The sequence below is a fragment of the Astyanax mexicanus genome, chromosome 9, assembly GCF_023375975.1.
Source record: "Astyanax mexicanus isolate ESR-SI-001 chromosome 9, AstMex3_surface, whole genome shotgun sequence".
NCBI classification, from domain to species: Eukaryota; Metazoa; Chordata; class Actinopteri; order Characiformes; family Acestrorhamphidae; genus Astyanax; species Astyanax mexicanus.
Genome location: NC_064416.1, coordinates 41,798,598 through 41,819,089, shown reverse-complemented (window position 1 = coordinate 41,819,089; position 20,492 = coordinate 41,798,598). Strand labels below are relative to the sequence as shown.

The 20,492-nt window shown below is 38.2% G+C and overlaps 1 protein-coding gene across 5 annotated transcripts in view; it reads right to left on the bottom strand.

The window, feature by feature from the left end:
- myo5aa (myosin VAa) overlaps nt 1-20,492 on the bottom strand; it is a 171,449-nt gene that overhangs the window by 97,904 nt on the left and 53,053 nt on the right. For all 5 annotated transcript variants that reach the window (XM_049483501.1, XM_049483503.1, XM_049483502.1 and 2 more), the window contains exons 5-10: nt 18,598-18,754; nt 11,016-11,159; nt 7,297-7,378; nt 2,193-2,300; nt 1,946-2,052; nt 82-347 (exon numbers count right to left, since the gene is read on the bottom strand). In XM_049483501.1, the coding sequence (XP_049339458.1) occupies nt 82-347; nt 1,946-2,052; nt 2,193-2,300; nt 7,297-7,378; nt 11,016-11,159; nt 18,598-18,754 (864 nt within the window). The remainder of the gene's footprint in view (nt 1-81; nt 348-1,945; nt 2,053-2,192; nt 2,301-7,296; nt 7,379-11,015; nt 11,160-18,597; nt 18,755-20,492) is intronic.

Here is a 20,492-nt window from a genome sequence, read left to right as displayed (position 1 = left end):
AGATTCACTAAAATAAAATTTGTTAAGTTACACAATGTACACTTACTAATACACATACACACTCTGTCTTATCCTACACACCCGTATATGTCCAGCACGCCGATGAAGGAGTGCTGTTTGACGGTGGAGTGCAGCGCTTTGTTAACGTGGTCGACGATCCAGTTGAAGAGTTTGGCGTAGATATGTTTGGCTAAAGCGTCCCGGGCGTTGATGGCCTGCAGTTTGGGGATGGGCTTGATGTACGTCTCCGTCGCGGTCTTCAGCTTTCTGTGGCACAGCCAATGAGACATGTCCTGATAGGTCACTCCCATCAGCTCACAGAACACCGTCAAGTGGCGGTTGTTGGGCTAAAAATGTGTGTGAGAGAGAGAATAGAAAAACAGGACACCACTGAGTACAGTTATAACATATACAGACAGTGATACACACTGTATATACATACATTTTTCTACAACTTACAGAATATATTCAACTGATATAGGGTGTAGTGTAATTTTTTTTATATACATAAGGCGCACTGAATTATAAGGTACATTAAGCGACACTTGTAAGGATGCCTACATTGAAATGAAAAAGGGTGTTGCCATGTTTCCCTTTAAAAAAAAACATTTTCTTTCAAAGTCAAACGAGTGCTACGCAAATTTATCTCCTAAAAACTCTTCGTTTATTTGGGTAAGTAAAGCGCTTCTGTTTATTTACAGTGAGCTTAAAATTCCAATATTTTTTTCTAAGGGTGAGTTTTAAGTGAAGTTTCTCCAGCACTAAGGCTGAATGCAACTGAGGAACCCTGAGTGTTCCGATGACCCGGGACTCCATCAGCTAGTGGTTCCTATGGAACTTGCTTTAACATGGCAAACACGCAGACTACAGTCCAATATACTCAGCTCTGAACAGCAAAAAAGCTAGAAATTAGCATGGTTAGTGGCTAATGCTAATGCTGCTGCTCCTAGCCTTAGTGCTGGAGAAACTTCACTAAAAAACTCAACCCTTTTAATGCTGCACTTCAGCAAAGTTGCTTTACTGCTCCTTACCGGAGAACTCCGGTGTAAAATGGAGTTTTGTTGTAGTAAAACATCATAAAAATACTTGTCTTTGATGAATAGCACACCTCCGTTCTCCCACAGCATTCTGAGATCCAGAAATTGTAACAGTTTGTTCAAACACCCTTCAGACTGGGTGACACTTAAATTACATTCATGGGGTGAAGCTTATTAAAAACCTCTGGTGTGGAGCTACTTAGAGCTGGATAACGGTGTAAAAAGTGATTTATCGGGGCAGATTATGCCCTGTATCACACAGTCTGAAGAGTGTTTGGACAAACTGTTAAAATTTCTGGATCTCAGAACGCTGTGGGAGAACAGAGGTGTGCTATTCATCAAAGGTAAGAACTTTTTATCTTGTTTTACTACAACAAAAGTCCATTTTACACCTACTTCTACACCTTCTACTTTAATACCTGACTGGTAACATTCATACACAAGGTGCACCAGATTATAAAGGCACACTGTGGATTTTTGGGGAAATTACAGGATTTTAAGTTTGCCTAATATTCGGAAAAATACAGTATACTATTGTAAGGGTGTATGAATGCCTATGTTTAATTCAATTCAATTCAATTCAATTTTATTTATATAGCACTTTTTACAACAAAAGTTGTCACAAAGCCTCTTTACAGAGAAAAACAGGTCCACGCCTCTTATGAGCAGCACCACAGACATGCCAATTTCATGGTGACACAGTGGCAAGGAAAAACTCTCTTTAAGAGGAAGAAACCTTAAAAGGAACCCATCCTACTCGGGTTGACCCGCTCAGTACAAACAAATAACAGAAAAAAACAGTACAGAGAATTAATGTGAACTTTAGCTAAAATAAAAGGTACTAATTTATGAATATAAAAATGTGATTGGCACAAATTATAGAGCTATGCTAATACAGAATAATATACCGGTATGATGCTACTATCTGCATCTCTGTCCTTCACTTCCACGTTTCCAAGGTGAAGGATGGCCGCCAACACCTGGAACAGCCCCATCTGATATGATTCATTAATCCCTGAAGAGAACAATATAACAATCTGCATTATAAACCATTACAGAACTTTTCATTACGCAATTAAAATTCACTGTTTCTCAATAACAACATGCTGAATTAGATTTATATTAATGCAAATTAAATAGTTTAGCAGGTGTTACCCAGCAGAATAAAGGCATTCCTGGTGGTGGACATTTCCTTTGCGTCGTCCACTCCGTCTATCACCGGGTTCCGGCCCTGCTTGGTGTAGTGGAAATCATTAGCTCCGCCTGCGGTCAGAAAAAAAAAAAAACACAAACAAGCTCAAAAAAGGGCTCTCAGTCAGTCCTGACCTGCAAGACCATAATTTAATTTAACCAATTTCCCCTGTTACTCTAAAGGTAGCCAAATACAGATCAGTCAAAACATGTTTGTATCTATAATTTTACACTGCAGCTATGACTCCAACATGACATTGGAAGCGGATGGAAGCTTATTTAGACCAAACATGATGAAAGAAGAAGCAGATTTCACTTGCATGAATAAATGAATGCTGGGGTCTATGCTATTTAGCAGGGTTGATGATGACTGAGCACCTAAAAACGTGATCAAACTTGGAGATGTTAGGAAGTGTATAATAGAAATGTTAATATGATATAGAATAATACTGCCTCAGGTCTGTGTTTAATCCAGTTCAGATAAATCTACCTTATTCAGCGTGATGAAGAGGAGGGGCTGTGTTTGAAACGTTGTGTCAGATTTTCTGTTGCAGCAGTGGAGCACTGATATAGGATTGATTTAGGTTACAGCCACAGTGATAATACACATACAGAATAAGTAATACAATATATTCAATTACACTAGTTACAGGGTGTTACACTAATTAAAAGAAGATGATTTTTTTTACGATTTTTTATAACAGTGCCGATTTCAATCAATGTTCAGAAATTTTAAGGCAGCAATTCATTCAAAATTTAACTAATTAAACTAGTTTAGGACGTGCAAATGAAGGTAAATATGAATTATAAAAAAAAAAAGAATTACAGAATTAATTTTTCTTTACATTTTAATTTCCTAATCATATTAAGATTCTCTCTTTTGTCTATTTCCACTTTTATTATATATAATTTATTATATATAGAAATATTTTATTTCTCAGCCTGGGTCTCTGTATTTTTTATCAGCTTTGAATTAAAGTTGAATTAAAGCTTTTCGTGAGTTGTCAACAACTTAACATGCCCACCCATGTTGAGACTTATGTTTTAATTCTAATTTTAATTTAAATCAGTCCAGAACCAGGGCTGCTTTAGAGGATTATAATGTACACCTTTAAAATATTAATATGGCAAGAGTAGGCGCAGCTAGGCTACATCAGATTATTACACCATTCCATACTATACCTTATTTTTAATGTATAATGACACAAGGCATGTCTAGGTCCAGTACAATAAGTCAATACAAGTGAGCCAAAATAAAAATATGTATATGTGCAAGAATATGTAAAGTAGTACATTTAGCTGTTCACATTCTTACCTTATTGTTGTAGATTACTTTTGTTAGCTTCAAATAATCAGCTCTTTAAGAAACTTTGAAAAATGTTTTCATATATATTTTTTTAATTATATAATTCATGTCACAGAAGGAAAAATATATATGTGCAGGCACGGGCCACAGACTCTGTAATAAAACAAATAATGAAACATACTACTTTTAATAATACATTTTCTTGACTACTATCATTTAAACACCATTATTTTTGAGTTACTATCTTTATTTATATTTGACAGTGTTGTGTAAACTAAGATTTTTCAAATTAATTAAGTAAAAAAATAAGAAAATTGTAATTTTAAAGTATTAATGTAGTCGTAATGAAGGAAGGAAAGAAGATGAGGAGCGATTTAAATTGGGTTTATGTCATAGCAACACTTAGCGTTCGAACTTTGAATCTCACATCATTAAAACCTGCTTAATAGCGGGCCAATTTCATTTAATTTTTTAATATACCTCGTAGGCCGTAGTTTAGACACTCCTGTTATAGAGGATTAAAAACCAAAGACCACTTATTAGTGAAGTAGCTTTAGCTCATCGCTAGGTTCTCTTTGGCGCCCTTTTCTAATAGGCAGAATTATCTGAATAAAGACGTTCCTTTACTCCGATATCAGAGCATCACAGCACTTAACCTCATTCCCTGTGTGCTCTCAAATAGCTTAGCCGTGCAGCTAATGAACACATGAATGAACTGCTCTGTTTTGAAATGCAGCAGAACGTCCTGCGCCCACTCTTAATAATCCACAACCTCAAACACAGAAACACCTTCAGAGATTAAAGGAGAGATGGCCTGTTGCTTGGCAACAGTAGCCCGATTGTGTGGTATTATGACTAGTTCACGTGCACACACACTACACACACACACACACAAGCACCATTAATGGGGCGTCAGTTGGGCAGGAAGTCAGCCGAGTTGGCAGCTGATGCAGGACAGCACAGAGTGAGCTGTGTGTGTGTGCGTGTGTGTATATGTGTGTGTTTGCAAAAGAGAGGGTAAATTAACGGGTATATAGGGTCTGTATGGTTTAGTACAAGTAATAGATGTATGTGTATATATGTGTATGTATGAGAATATTTATGTGTATAGGTCTATGACTAATAGGAAAGGTTTATGTGTGTGTGTGTGTGTGTGTTGATGTGTGTGTGTGTGTGTGTACATACACAGGCTGTATCTCAGTTGGAAATCATCTATTCTCAGTTCTCATGCTGAGCTCAACACAAAACAGCTCATCTAATCACACACAGAGCACTGACACACACACACACACACACACACCTGTTGTTATCAGTCTGTCAATATTAACAGTAACCTCAAATGAACTGACCGACAGCCTTTTATTATTATTCACTGCGGATAAAATTTTATACCTTCGGCAGAAACCCAGCCGAAACCCTAGAGCTTAAAACAGTGCATACACTGAAATACCATAAGTCTGTAACACTTTACTTGGATGGTCCATTTTATGGCCGTGTTGATGCTCAACTAACATTCAATGAGCTGCTCACACACCTTTATAGTGTGAACAAGCAGGTCAGTTTCCTGCTTCCTGCTGAGAGGCGCAGAAGCACTGCACTGTTAAAATACCAATCCGCCAAAGCCATCGAGCATCTGGCTCCTAAAGTGAATAGCTAGTAAAACACTGGTTGGTTAATTTCACGTTACGCCCAAAAACAAGCCCACGGTTAATAAAAAGAATTAGTACATGCCTTTTGCATGTTTTGAGCTGCATAAGGCATACTTTTCCCATCGTTCTGATAGCAAAGACACACTGTCACATACTAAATCAAACTGTGCAGTTTGCGGTTCACCTAGAGGTCGCTTAAATAGGACCCATGAGCTCTGATCTATTGGCAATAATTCTTTACAGGGACTAGACTAGCTGTGTGTGGATGTGCACATCTGAGTCAGCAATGGTGCACTAATTACAAGTGTTGTCCACAAATACTAATAATGGAATGGAATGTTAGCATCAACATATAGCATAATGCTAACTTAAGGCATAAATGATCACACACTCTTCTCAAACTTCAGTAAACTCTAATAGATGTTTTTTATGAGGGTTTTTGAGGCTGTGTGCAGAGACAGGGATTTGAGTCAGTGACTTGGTTGACAGTCGCATGTTGGCTAAATTGTGATTTAATTAAATCTGGATTAGCGACCATGAGGTAAATCTCTCATTTCACTTTTTTATGAGTTTCACTGCCTGTTTTTCCTACAGTCATGCACAGTCATCACCTGCAGCTACTTTCCCACAGCAGCTTCAAACAACAAGACAAGCTGCATTCCTTTCCACAGGGTCTCTACATACTAATCACATGATATCGGCTGTAAAAAAACTGTGTGTACCATGCAACGTCATCACATCAAAGTGGAGCCAGTGGTGGATCTAGGATTTTTCTGAGTAAGGGGCCACAATACTCTCAGAGGGGCCAAGTATTAATTCACCAGTCACACCATGTTCAAACGCTTACATGTAATTTCAAAAGACTTACACAGTAAAATATTGTGCCAAAATAATACAAATATAAAAAGAAAAATGATGAGTTTCTTTGATTTTACCAAATTGAAATCCTCTGGAATATAATCAAGAGGAAGATGGATGATCACAAGCCATCAAACCAAACTGAACTGCTTGAATTTTTACACCAGGAGTAAAGCAGCATAAAGTTATCCAAAAGCAGTGTGTAAGACTGGTGGAGGAGAACATGATGCCATGATGCATGAAAACTGTAATTAAAAACCAGGATTATTCCGCCAAATATTGATTTCTGAACTCTTAAAACTTTATGAATATGAACTTTGCATTATTTGAGGTCTGAAAGCTCTGCATATTTTTTGTTATTTCAGTCATTTCTCATTTTCTGAAAATAAATGCTTAAAAATAGATGACAATATTTTTTTATTGGGAATTTGGAAGAAATGTTGTCTGTAGTTTATAAAATTAAACAGCAATGTTCATTTTACTCAAACATATAGCTAAACATATACATTTTGGCACAAATTGATCTCCATTAAAATCTCCTTACTAATTTTACACACAGACAAAAACGCTGTAAGTGCACCCTGACTTTTGCGGATTGCTATTTTAACAGTGTAGTGCTTCTGCACTTCTTAACAGAGGAACCTGTCCTGCGCGTTCACACTGTAAAGATGCGCAAGCAGGTCATTTACGGGAACAGCAATGTTACCCTTATGCTTATAATGTCACTATGGGGTACAACGAAAGGGGGGGGGGGCGGGGTGGTGGTTGTGGGGCGAGGTGGGTTGTGCATACTAATGCATGGCACACCTGCATTGCCAAGATAGCAATGAACGTCCATTGGCGAAGATATATTAATAAGTACTGTTGCTATTTAAACGATGCAAGCACCAGGCATGAAAACAGTCTGTTGGTGGGATGTAAGGTAACAATGAGCATCACATCGCGCCTTGCACCCTAAAGAATCATGAACTGAACTCGCACAACAAAAACATGAGATGCTGTCGACATACAGAACAGAGTTTTGGAGAGAGACACCCCAGAGAAAAATAAATAAATAAATAAATAAATAAAAAATAGAACGGATTTATTGACTCAAGTATGTTGAATCACAATACAGTGTGCCACAACATCAATAACATAACTATGTTATGTTAGCTATGTGAGTAAAAAAACAGCAGAAATCATTTTATAATCGCGTTTATTGTGACGAATGTGGTGAACAAGTGCGTTTTATGAGCTGCTCTGTGTAACTCACCAAGCTTCAGGGCTTTAAACTCCGGGAGATGGGCGGAGGCACAGAGCTGGTAGAAGATATGGTAATTCCTTTCCTCGTCCGCCTGCGGGAAGTAGAATGAGGGGAAATAAAATGTATAAGAAGAGCATAAAAAAAGACTATGCAAAATGCATTAAAGAGCATGGATATTCTGCTATCATCACAATAATTATCGCATTTATTTGCAACTGCACTCTTGCAAATAAAAAAAAAAAAACACAGCAGGCAAACATCCAGCACCACACCTCTCCATGGTCACACGACGCGCCTTCCAGCTGTTGTTTTATTAGTAGATTATGCAACAGCTGGATTCAGCTCTCACCAAATCAACAGCTCTGGTTTATACCATCAAACTTCAACTAAATACACACTCCTACACATTCCCCTGCTGCAACAACATCAGTGCGTGTGAGCCCGGTTACGTAATGCTGGGCAGACATGCTTAATTCCATTATCCTCATTCCTGATGAGCTTAAAGCACGACTCCACCACCCTCGACTCACCTGTGTTTAACCACTGTATTCAAGACTACACTGAGCTATCATATAATATCCCAGCGCCCTGTTATAATAATACAGCTACAGCTCCGTTAAACAGGAATTCCACTCCTATTCCTATTCCTGTATAACGTTAATTAATAATATGTTATCAGGTTAATATTTAAACCAAGTCATTCAGAGCTGGTTTGGTAAGAAACACTTAATTCTACTGAAACCTACTAAATTCAGAGCGGTTCACAGAGCTGGTAAATGGACTGAAGTATCTGACTATTTCATCCTGTTCGGGTTGGAGTAATTATTCTACGTTGATTCCCAGATGTGATGGATAACCCAAGATGCTTACAATGGTACATGCTATGCTAACAATGCTAACAAACACTATATAAACTCATATCTGTAAATACACACTTAAAACTGACTCATAACATGCTAAGGGTGTGTTTAAAAAAAACAGTTTTGAATTCAAATCGATCTTGATTTGAATGATCCGAGACTACACCGAGTTATTTTATATATCTCAGCGCTCTGTTATAATAATACGCCTACAGCTCCGTTAAACAGGAATTCCACTCCTATTCCTATTCCTGTACAACGTTAATTAATAATATGTTAACAGGTTAATATTTAAACCAAGTCATTCAGAGCTGGTCTGGTAAGAAACACTTCATTCTACTAAAACCTACTAAATTCAGAGCGGTTCACAGAGACTAAAGTATCTGACAGGTTCACCTTCTTTGGTTTAGAGTAACTGATTCTACGTTGATAGATAATTCAAGATCCAATGCATGCAACAGGAGATGCTATGCTAACGATGCTAACAAACACTGAACTTATAGTAAGATTAAGTGTCACGTCCTGGTCTTGTCTCATGTCTCTGTGCTCCTCTGTGTCTCCTGTCTCAGTAGTTTTCCACCATGTGTCTCATTTGTAGCTCCGCCCCTTCCCCAGGTGTTTCCACTTCTAGTGCGTTTCCTGTTTGTTTAAACAGATCCCCTGTGCCACTTGTCCCTCGTCGGTCTTTGCACTAACCTCTGTTGTTTTGTCTCTCTGTGTTTCTCCGCGTTTCTGTGTTGCTATAGTCTTAGTTCTGTGTTTATTCTTAGTTTGTTTCCCTTGCTCCTTATTCTGTTTTTCTCTGTTTATTTCTAGTTCCCTGTTTATATCCATTGTTTTCTCCCTTGCCCTGCTTAGTTTAGTTTTTCCTTGTCTAGTTTAGCTTCTTGTTTATTTCCACATTTCCCAGTCCTCTGCTTAGTGTTTAGTTTCTAGTCCGTTCCCTGTTTATATCCCTGCCTTGTTCAGTTTTGTATTTATTCAGTCCCTCGTTTGTTTCTTTGTTTATTTACTCCCGGTTTGTTTGTTAGTTATTATCTATCTAGTTTAGTTCCTTGTTGTTTTCCTAGTTTGTTTTTGTTAGCCTCCCTGTTTGTTTATATCATTTAGTACTCCTTGTTTGTTAAGGTTTATGTTCTCTAGTTTCACTGGTTTGTTTTGGTTATTGGTTATTGGTTTATCTTTGTTACTTGTTTACTTGTTCCTTGTTTCTTTGTTTACTTGTTATTTATTTATTAAATTATTTATTTCGCCCTACCTGCACTTCGACCATCTCCTCGTCTCCCTGCCTGGGTGTCCCCTGACATTAAGCCTTAGAATTAGCCCATTTTCCCCATATACGCATACAGTTTTGACGTTTCACGTTTTATCTTGTGAGACCATCTTTTTTTTTTTTTTACACCACTGGGTTGCAGGCTGGGTGCAGCATCATTAGCATTAGCCGGTAACCGCAGCGCTAGCGGAAGGTAAATGACGCCTGATAGCGGTATACTGAGGAACACTGAGTGTTCTGGTAAGCCAGGGCACTATCAGCTAGCGGTTCATCACATGTAGCTTGTTTTAACATGATAATCACGCAAACTACAGTCCAATATACTCACCTCTGAACGGCAAAAGAGTTAGCGCTGCGGTTTGGGGCTAATGCTACGCTGTACTTCTGCAAAATTCATACACAAGGCTCCCCGTATTATGTAATATTCATACAAAAGGCACACTGACGATTTTTGGAAAAATTAAAAGCTTTTAAGTGCACCTTATAGTTTGATTTTATATGTTTGTCCCAGCCAAATCCATTCAATTCAGAGCATGCCATGATTTACTTTATAAAACAAAAGTTTCATATATGCTGAATATTTGTGAAACAAATATACAGTACCAGTCAAAAGCTTGGGCACACATTCTCCTTTATATTTGTTCTTTATTTGTATTATTTACTGTATTGTAGCTCAATATTAAAGACTTAAGCACTATGAAGGAACACACACTGTACGCAGTTAGGCAGTAGACAAAAAAAAGAGTGTTTGGCCTTCACAAACACCCAATATAAAAACCCAACCAAGGTGGTCTGAGAAGAGCTGGAGCTCAAAGTGAAGAAAAAGCAGTTTACAAGAGCTCAGCACCTCTAGAATAGCTGGATTCTACCTAATGAAGCCAACTGAGACAATAATGCCAAGATTGGAGAATGTTGGCATCAAAGTAAAATGTGGCTACTTTGAAGAATTGAAAGTATAAAATGTATTTTGTCTTATTTATGTGTCTTTAACACATTTTTGTTGACTTCATAATTGCATGCATTTCTTCATAGTTTTTTCTATATAAAAAATAATTCAGATAAAGAAAAAAAGAAAACGTTAAATGAGAAGGGTTGTGCCCAAACTTTTGACTGTATTTTATTGCTGTACTGTAAGTTATTGCTGACCACACTGCTCCTATAATGAAGGTCACTGTAATTACTGACGAAGCAAAGCCATGATGCTGCTTCAACTCAGATCAGCAATATTGTGTTTAGGAGATGAGCGCATATGAACACCACTCGAGTGGGGAAAACTGGATTTGTAAAGAAAAATCTACTTTGCTGGGTTGGAAGCATGACAAAAATATATAAATAACGATACTAACTGTCTTTTTAATTGATTATACATTAGTAACGGGTTACTATACAGCTATTTCTAACTGGATATTTGTTTTTATTTAGTTAATCTAAAATCTAATGCTCACGCTTAGTTTGTCTTGTTTGCAGTAATTGTAAATATGCTTCCTCTCTGCTAGCAACAAACTGCAGAGTTTATGTTGTTTATGACAAATCAAATTAAGTACTTTCATTTGTTATTATGACACATTAATAAAATAAGAGCTTTTGAGACTCACCTGAAACACAACACGTGATTTCTCCAGCAGGTACGTCCTCATGTTAGCCCCGATGATGTGATACTTCTTATCAAATCCAATCTCAATGTACTTCCCGAAGCGACTGCTGTTGTCGTTCCTGGTGGTCTTCGCATTTCCTATGGCCTAAAGAAGACAATAGGAACATTGGAACATTAGTGATTTACTTATTTACTTAGAGAATATCTTATTAAAGTATAAAAGGGCAACAGTATTTTGTGCTCCGGGGTTCCCTCTACAGTCAGGATTTGTTGTTTTGTGCCTTGAGCCACAACTACAGGACACACTTTTCACAACATTTTCAAACTGAGAGATACGGACCTCATACCTCATACTGGATGCTAAAGAAGCTTGTGGACCGAGGCAGTAGAGACTTGTCCTGCTCACTTCACTTTAACACTTATTAAGTAAAGTCAGAATACATATATATATATATATATATATATACACAGAGGTTGGACAATGAAACTGAAACACCTGGTTTTAGACCACAATAATTTATTGTGGTGACGGACAGTTCTGGTGGAAACGGGAGAGTTGAGGTGCACATTGAATTCTGTCGTGATTTGATCAGCCGTGGTTTTATGTTTTTTGGATACAATCCGGGATAGCACCCGAACATCCCTTTCAGACAGCTTCCTCTTACAGCATCCACAGTTAATCCTGTTGGATGTGGTTGGTCCTTCTTGGTGGTATGCTGACGTTACCCTGGATACCGCGGCTCTTGATACATCACAAAGACTTGCTGTCTTGGTCACAGATGCTCCAGAAAGACGTGCACCAACAATGTGTCCTCTTATGAACTCTTGTATGTCACCCATAATGTTGTGTGCATTGCAATATTTTGAGCAGAACTGTGCTCTTACCCTGCTAATTGAGCCTTCACACTCTGCTCTTACTGGTGCAATGTGTAATTAATGAAGATTGGCCACCATTTTTTTCTCCCTTTTTAATCTGGCCAATTGTGCCACCCATTTAGCTGCTACTCAGCTGTATATCCCCCTATCACTAGGGATGCCTAAAAACAAGAATGTCTCCTCCAAAACACGTGAAGTCAGCCACAACTCACCCTAGGAGTGATGAAGGGAAAGAGCACCATCTACCCACCCAGAGAGAGCAAGGCCCATTGTGCTCTCTCAGGGCCCCGGCAGCTGATGGCAATCTGCATGACCGGGATTCGAATGCCTTAGTCTGCTGGACCACCCGGAACCCCATCATTTTAATATTTGTGGTCACACTGATATGATCCATTACCAAATATTACAATACTGATTTATTGTCTCATTGTCCCACCCTTAATCATGATAGTAATAATACTGATATAACTCCACTGAATACCTAAATTACAATAAAACAGGAGCTGAAGATAATAGTGTGTGTGTTCCTGAAAAAACAAAAAAAACAAAAAAAAAAGTTTCAGTGTTTGGTTGTGTGAGATATATCCGAGTGTGGATGCCTGCCAGTGCTATAAGTGAGAATGAGTGCAGTGTGAAAGTGTGACAGAGTGAGCATGTGTGAAAAACCTCATGAGGACCTGCTATTTTTAGCCTATGCAACACTTGCATGTGTGTGTGTTTGTGTGTGTAATGCATCTCCATTTCTCTGCAGTGGCACAGGAAGCTTCTTTTGGCTCTCCTGCACTGCTAAGCATCATGGGAGATGGAGTTTAATGCCAGCACAGACTGCAGTCAGCACCACCTCATTTAGCCCCCAGCTCTTTCATTTCCAGGAACAGACTGAGCCTCTATTCGTCAGCAGAACCAATAACCCAATCTTACAACACTGATAAGAGATCCATATTGGAAAAGGCTATTCAAATGTTTAAAAACAGAGGAATTTTTATCAGATTTTACTGGAAATCATTAACCCACATGCAGGGCTGGACTGGGTTAATGGAGCTTTTTTCTACTACAATCAGAGCAACTCCCAAGTGAAAACACTCAGCTTTCCCTTAAACTACTCTATATTATATATTTGTCACGTCACACACCTAGAACGAGTAGCAAACAAGTAACAAGTAGTGTAATGATGGTATTTAAACTATTAAAAGAGTCACACTTTTCTGCAAAGCAAATCATGTCTACCTAATTTACCACTGATTAAACTGTTAATCTGAATAACCAAACAAGATACAGAAATATTTAAAAAATATATGTTTTATTCAAATGCATAAAAAAGAGATTGGAAAATTATTACATAAAAATTATTTCTGATCATTTTGTTACAACAATCAATAGAAAAGTTTCCCATTTTTTTCCAGGAGTTTTCAGTGGGATAAATGCATTTTGCTGAGTGTTGAATGTTTAATGCTGCAGTGCTGCAGACTACAACAGAGAGCTCAGGAGACACCAAGCAGAAAAAAGAATAAAAGGTTAACTCAAATCAGCATGCTTCCCGAATGGCATAGCTGTCTAAGTGCTTGCATTTTTATTGTGAGATTGGGTTTGATCTCAGGGATTGGATTTTATTGTGCTACAGGGGTTGGACAATGAAACTGAAACACCTGTCATTTTAGTGTGGGAGGTTTCGTAGCTAAATTGGAGCAGCCTGGTGTCCAATCTTCATTAATTGCACATTGCACCAGTAAGAGCAGAGTGTGAAGGTTCAATTAGCAGGGTAAGAGCACAGTTTTACTCAAAATATTGCAATGCACACAACATTATGGGAGACATACCAGAGTTCAAAAGAGCACAAATTGTTGGTGCACGTCTTGCTGGAGCATCTGTGACCAAGACAGCAAGTCTTTGTGATGCATCAAGAGCCACGGTATCCAGGGTAATGTCAGCATACCACCAAGAAGGACCAACCACATCCAACAGGATTAACTGTGGACGCTGTAAGAGGAAGCTGTCTGAAAGGGATGTTCGGGTGCTAACCCGGATTGTATCCAAAAAACATAAAACCACGGCTGATCAAATCACGGCAGAATTCAATGTGCACCTCAACTCTCCTGTTTCCACCAGAACTGTCCGTCACCACAATAAATTACTGTGCTCTAAAACCAGGTGTTTCAGTTTCAATGACCAACCCCTGTAGTTGATAAGAATTAGAAAATACAAGTCATTTGATTTATTTGATCAGCCAGTTCTTTTAGTTCTTTTAAAAAACACATTTTTTGATAAGGCTTTAAAATAAAGGTGCATTAATCAACATTAATTATTAATTGACACTAGTTACGCTAATAAACAAAATGAATAATTATTAAATAATTTAATTAATATCTCAATAAATTATTACTGATCTTAAAAATGATACAAATAAAATGTTTATTAATGTCTTAACTAGTATTAAGTTATAAGTCATTACAACATTACTTAACCATTTAACAATGTTTATTACTGCCTTAAGTACTTATACTTTTTTCTAGTCCGGCTTTCTAGTAATTTATACTAGAGTTATATGTCTGGTTATTTGTGACTCTAACTATAAACCTACCCACTTTTCTCTTAAATCTGTCAGATTGCAACAGTAATATTCAAGTAACACTGGTTATTCAGGTTTACTGAGTGATCTTTTAGCCTGGACAGTTACCAAACAATAGTTACCTAGCGTGAATGACTGAGTGTATCCCTGTTGCTTAGATACAGCAGCATGGTAGCTGTCAGACAGAAGCAGCTTCCAAATACACTGTCTAAACTTTCAATTAAAAATACAGTGCATACAGAAAGCACTGCAAACTGACCAAATTATTCCAGATTTTGGGTCAAGCAAAAGAGGTGTTCTCAGTCCGGATCTACTGAACCACGGTCCGGACCAAAAGACCAGATTCTGGTCTGCACAAAAGAGGTGTTTTCAATCTGGATCTACTGAACCACGGTCCGGACCAAAAGACCAGATTTTTTTGGTCTGAACAAAAGAGGTGTTTTCAATCTGGATATACTTAACCATGTTTCAGACTAAAAGACCAGATTGTGGTCTGAACAAAAGAGGTGTTTTCCATTTGGATCTACTGAACCACGATCCGGACCAAAAGACCAGATTCTGGTCTGCACAAAAGAGGTGTTTTCAATCTGGATCTACTGAACCACGGTCCGGACCAAAAGACCAGATTTTTTGGTCTGAACAAAAGAGGTGTTTTCAATCTGGATATACTTAACCATGTTTCGGACTAAAAGACCAGATTGTGGTCTGAACAAAAGAGGTGTTTTCCATCTGGATCTACTAAACCACGGTCTGGACCAAAAGACCAGATTTTTTTGGTCTGAACAAAAGAGGTGTTTTCATTCTGGATCTAATGAACAATGGTCCAGACCAAAAGACCAGACTTTGGTCTGAACAAAAGAGGTGTTTTCAATCTGCACCATTTACAGGAAGTTGCGTCAATCTTTAAATAAACCAAAAAAGGTAAAAATATTGGTGTTGGGTTAAAATCCGATTTCCCTTGGGGTGAAGGCGCATCACAAGGCAGTATAAACACAAACACTTTAGGTGGGAATTCATTTATTTACTAGGGGCAGGTGTACAGTACAGGCCAAAAGTTTGGACACACCTTCTCATTTAATGTGTTTTCTTTATTTGCATGACTCTTTACATTGTAGATTCTCACTGAAGCATCAAAACTATGAATGAACACATGTAGAGTTTTATGTACTTAACAAAAAATGATCTGTCCTTCACAGTCACCGGACCTGAACCCAATCCAGATGGTTTGGGGTGAGCTGGAGCACAGAGTGAAGACAAAGGGGCAACAAGTGCTAATAAACACCTCTGGGAACTCCTTCCTTCAAGACTGTTGGAAAACCATTTCAGGTGACCACCTCTTGAAGCTCATTGAGAGAATGATGCCAAGAGTGAGCAAAGCAGTAATCAGAGCAAAGGGTGGCTATTTTGAAGAAACTAAAATATAAAACATGTTTTCATTTTTTTCACCTTTTTTTGTTAAATACATAAAACTCCACATATGTTCATTCATAGTTTGTGTCCAAACTTTTGGCCTGTACAGAAACTGGCTGACATGTGGCTGATCTGATTAAATGTGCCGCCTCGCCACGGACACCACTAACACACCAACACACACACATTCGATTCATTTAATACACTTCAATTTTAAAAAGCTAAAAGCATTGCTAACCTATTATTACTGACATTCTTATACAAACACTATTATACCACAATTAGTTCCGACCCTGCAATGTGATTGGCTCAGAGGCAATGTATGAGTGCCATTATTAGGAGATAATGTACTGTAACCGAAAATATTATGCATTACTCAGGTAGCCTAGCAACAATGCCAGCACTGACAAGCTTAACAGCACAGCTAATGAATTACAGCAAGTTCATTAAAGCAGCAATAAACCCCCTGATTTTTCCTGAATCCACCCTTTTGTCAAATTTGAGACTAAAAATGGAAAGGTATTTTGGGCAGGGCACTGGGTGATGTATGGGTTTAGAGGCAGGGCAGGAGGGAGAGCTGATTGGCTGAGCAGCAATGTGCCTCTGATAACAGTTATGAGTATCCGTGTACAAAAGTATTAATATTACATAATATTATCCTCGCCTTTAGCACAGTTAAACCTGAGGGGGCGCTGCAGAGGCGGAAATTACCACAATAAAAGTGCTTTTAAAGGTTAGGAAAGGTTTATAAAAATGTATTCAAATTTTTGGGGGTTTTATTACTTAAAAAGAAACACATTTTAGCTATTAATGAAAAATATGATTAAGGGTTTATTTGCTCTTTAAATCTACTGGCTTTAAAAGCATTTATTTAAATCTAAACCTGGATGGATGATGCTATTAATGACCAGCCTGATACTTCCAATGAGTCAAGGTTTAAGTCTTAATCAAATATTTCAAGGAGGTCCTTGTTCATGTTTTTACCCTGCTAGATTTATTTAGACCCCACAAAGAAAATAATACACATACACATGCACACACACACACACGGCCTGAAGGAGCTGTGGGGCTTTAATAGGTCAGAGCTTCACTGCATTGTGGGGAAAGAAAGACGCTGCCCAACTAAAACAAACACGGCCTGCAGAAATGGACGTAAATCTCAGGGCCTGGAGCTGAAGCTCTCTGCCTCATCTGCAGAACAGCCCCGGGGAGGCTGGCAGTCAGATACCCAGCATTCAGAAAGCTCCAGACAAAACACACAGACCCTGCAGTAAAACCACACAAGGAGCCCTGCCCGTTCTCCAATGACTGCATTTACTGTAAGAAAGGACTGGAATGAGAACAGCCTGTACAAAAAGAATAATACAGCTCTAGGTGGATGATCAAAAGCCATCAAACCCAGCTGAACTGCTAGAATTTTTGCACCAGGAGTAAAGCAGCATAAAGTTATCCAAAAGCAGTGTGTAAGACTGGTGGAGGAGAACATGATGCCAAGATGCATGAAAACTGTGATTAAAAACCAGGGTTATTCCACCAAATATTGATTTCTGAACTCTTAAAACTTTATGAAGATGAACTTGTTTTATTTGCATTATTTGAGGTCTGAAAGCTCTGCATCTTTTTAGTTATTTTATCCATTTCTTATTTTCTGCAAAGAAATGCTTTAAATGACAATATTTTTATTTAGAATTTGGGAGAAATGTTGTCCGTAGTTTATAAAATAAAACAACAATGTTTATTTTACTCAACCATAAACCTATAAATAGTAAAATCAGAGATCATAAACTTGTATATGAAAGAAGGAGCACTCCTTAGCTGGGAAAATCACTCTATTCAAAGCCTATACAGTAATGTGAAAACGTTTTGCTCCCTTAGACAATTCTTTATTTTTTTTTCTTGAGCTTACATCTTTCAGATAACCACATTTTAAAATCACACAAATACAACCCGAGTAAAGCAGTTTTAAAACGATAATTTCCTCCTAAACCTAATAACTTGGTTGTGGAACTGTTGGCGGCAGCAACAACTGTAATCAAGCTTTACTGCTAACTGACAACGAGTCTTGCACATCTCTAAGGACTATTTATGGTCCTCTCTTCTTTACATGATTGTTTTAATTCAGACAAACAATTTGGAGGGTTTTTCAGCAATGAAATGATCCAGCATCTAAATTAGACTTTGACTCCAAAACCTTTTTTTTTTTTTTAAGCCATTCAGAGGTGAACTTGTTTGTGTGATTTGAATCATTGTCCTGCTGCAGAACCCAAGTACACCTGCGCTTGAGGTCATGAACAGATGGACGGACATTCTTCATCAGGCCTTCCTATTCTTCTTGCTAATCAGTGGTTTGCTTCTCCTAAACTCATGAAGTCTTTAGAAGATTGTGATACCTTCACTCTTTGCCTCTGGAAGTTGTTGCTGAAGTTAACAGTCAAACAGTTGCTTTAAGGCATTTCTTTACAGCACTCTGTCATCAACTGCTGTGGTTTTCTTTGTCTACCTGTTTATCAGCTGTCATTTAGTACACCAGTGACGACTTTCTTCTTCAGGAGATTTTATCATTTGTTCTGGCTATGGCTAATACATATACGTATAAAATGATTTTCCATCTTCTCTCAGCTTTACAATTGGTTGTTTTCATGTTGGTTAATGCTTTAACTATAAATGCAGTCTGCACGGATAAAATCCAAATTTTAAAACTATAATTATTATATAATTATCAAATCCTCACCTCCATGATGGGATTGGATGCCAGCACTTTCTCCTCCACATTTGCCTCGCTGGCCGAGCCGCTGACTGTAGCAAAGTAGCGCATCGCATATTTTGCCGACACTGTCTTTCCTGCACCGGACTCTCCGCTCACGATGATGGACTGATTCCTTTCATCTCTGTAAAAGAAAAAGGAAGGAAGTAGATGATAAAGTTTCTGCATACAGTTAAACCTACTGTCAAATTAACACTGTTTATGGTACAGTTATAGTCTGAATTTTTAATTCATTGTTTTTGAGATTTACTAAAAGAACAGCACATTCACTACATACATTTATATAGACAAAAGTACTGGGATATTTGCTCATTCATTTAGTATCAGTTCCACTACTCTACAGCAGCTCAATGCTGGGGGTCTTTAAAGTCCTCTAGTCCATGCCTGGCTTATCTGCTTCAGAGAGTCCTATTCTACTGGCAATACCTCTTTACAGGTACTAGGTGAGCTCTGTCAGTAATGGGTGAAACTCTATAAAGTAGCTGAATGATGAAATTCATCAGAAGAGGAGCCCAAACATTAGGACATATAGAGCATCCACATTACTCTAGTTTGCACAAACCAATCCGGTTAAAGTTATTAGTGATGTATAGTACAGTGCAACCAATAAGAACTGAGATTGTACAAATGTACAGTATTAGTTAGAAGTTGGAGAAATTTGCGATTTTTAGATGCATCTTGATTCAGTGAAGACCATTCTTAAACAATTCAAAAATCGATTTTAGACCTGCCAACATTTATGCATTTTGCGTAACGGCCACAGATTTTGACCCAATATTAAACTTATTAAACTACAATTACATATCCTAAAGTACAAATGTTGCTGGAATTCCCATTTCACTCCCTTTTCCCAATTTTTTGTCTGCTGTGTGGTTTCATTGCCACTAGAACTGTTGCGCTGTTTATTTACGCTGATTAGCAAGAAGGCTAATCTCTCAAGTTACCTATCGAGCTATTCGCTATTCTCGTTCACACTTCATTTCCATCCAAACTGTTGAAACAGCATAGCTGTGCTTAAGACTAGGGCTGCACGATATTGGAAGAATGTTCAATTTTACATTGCAAATGTTCTTTTTTCGTCAATATATATCGCAATATTAAACAATGCAGGGCTCATGGCGTCATTACCAGCCCCGCCCCCACCCTCACACTGTCTAGCGTCCGGACCAGTCAAGAGCTGAGTCAGGGCCGAGCTCAACTCAAAACCAGAGGAAAACAGCAAAGCAACAGTAATCAGCCCTTTAATCATGCATTTAAACGGCTTTTTAAAAGGTAAATTAAAAGCGTGAATTCAGCTGTAACTGAAAATATCTGCACTGAAAACTGTGCTGGACTGAGGTGCACAGCCTTTAACACGTGTGCTTACAAGCACATGCCCAACCATGTGGACAGAGGCCATCCAGTTACCTCGTGTTTACTCCTGCAACCCCCTTGCTCCCTCCCTCCCCCTCGCACTTCTCAGGCAGCAGCAGCCTGTCACTCACACAGACACAGAGACAGCGCTGTGTATCTACTTCTTGTGTCAAGAATCAAAACACTGAAACATGAAGTGCTTGATTTAATTGCCCTAAGTGACATCAAACGTCCTGCGACTATTGTGCACGCGCACATCGCGATGATGATGCTTAAACGATATATTGTGCAGATTCAATAGTATTAGTTAGGGGAAATCTCGATTTGGACAAATGCCAAAAAATCGATTTCAGACCTGCCAACATTTACGTATTTACAGATTCTGACCGACACTTTTTTTGTTGGACGCATATCCGTTGTTCCAAGTTTGTCTGTTTTGTGTGTGTATTTGTGGTCACTAGCTCTGTCGCGCTGTTTATATACGCTGATTTATGTCTGATTAGCAAAAA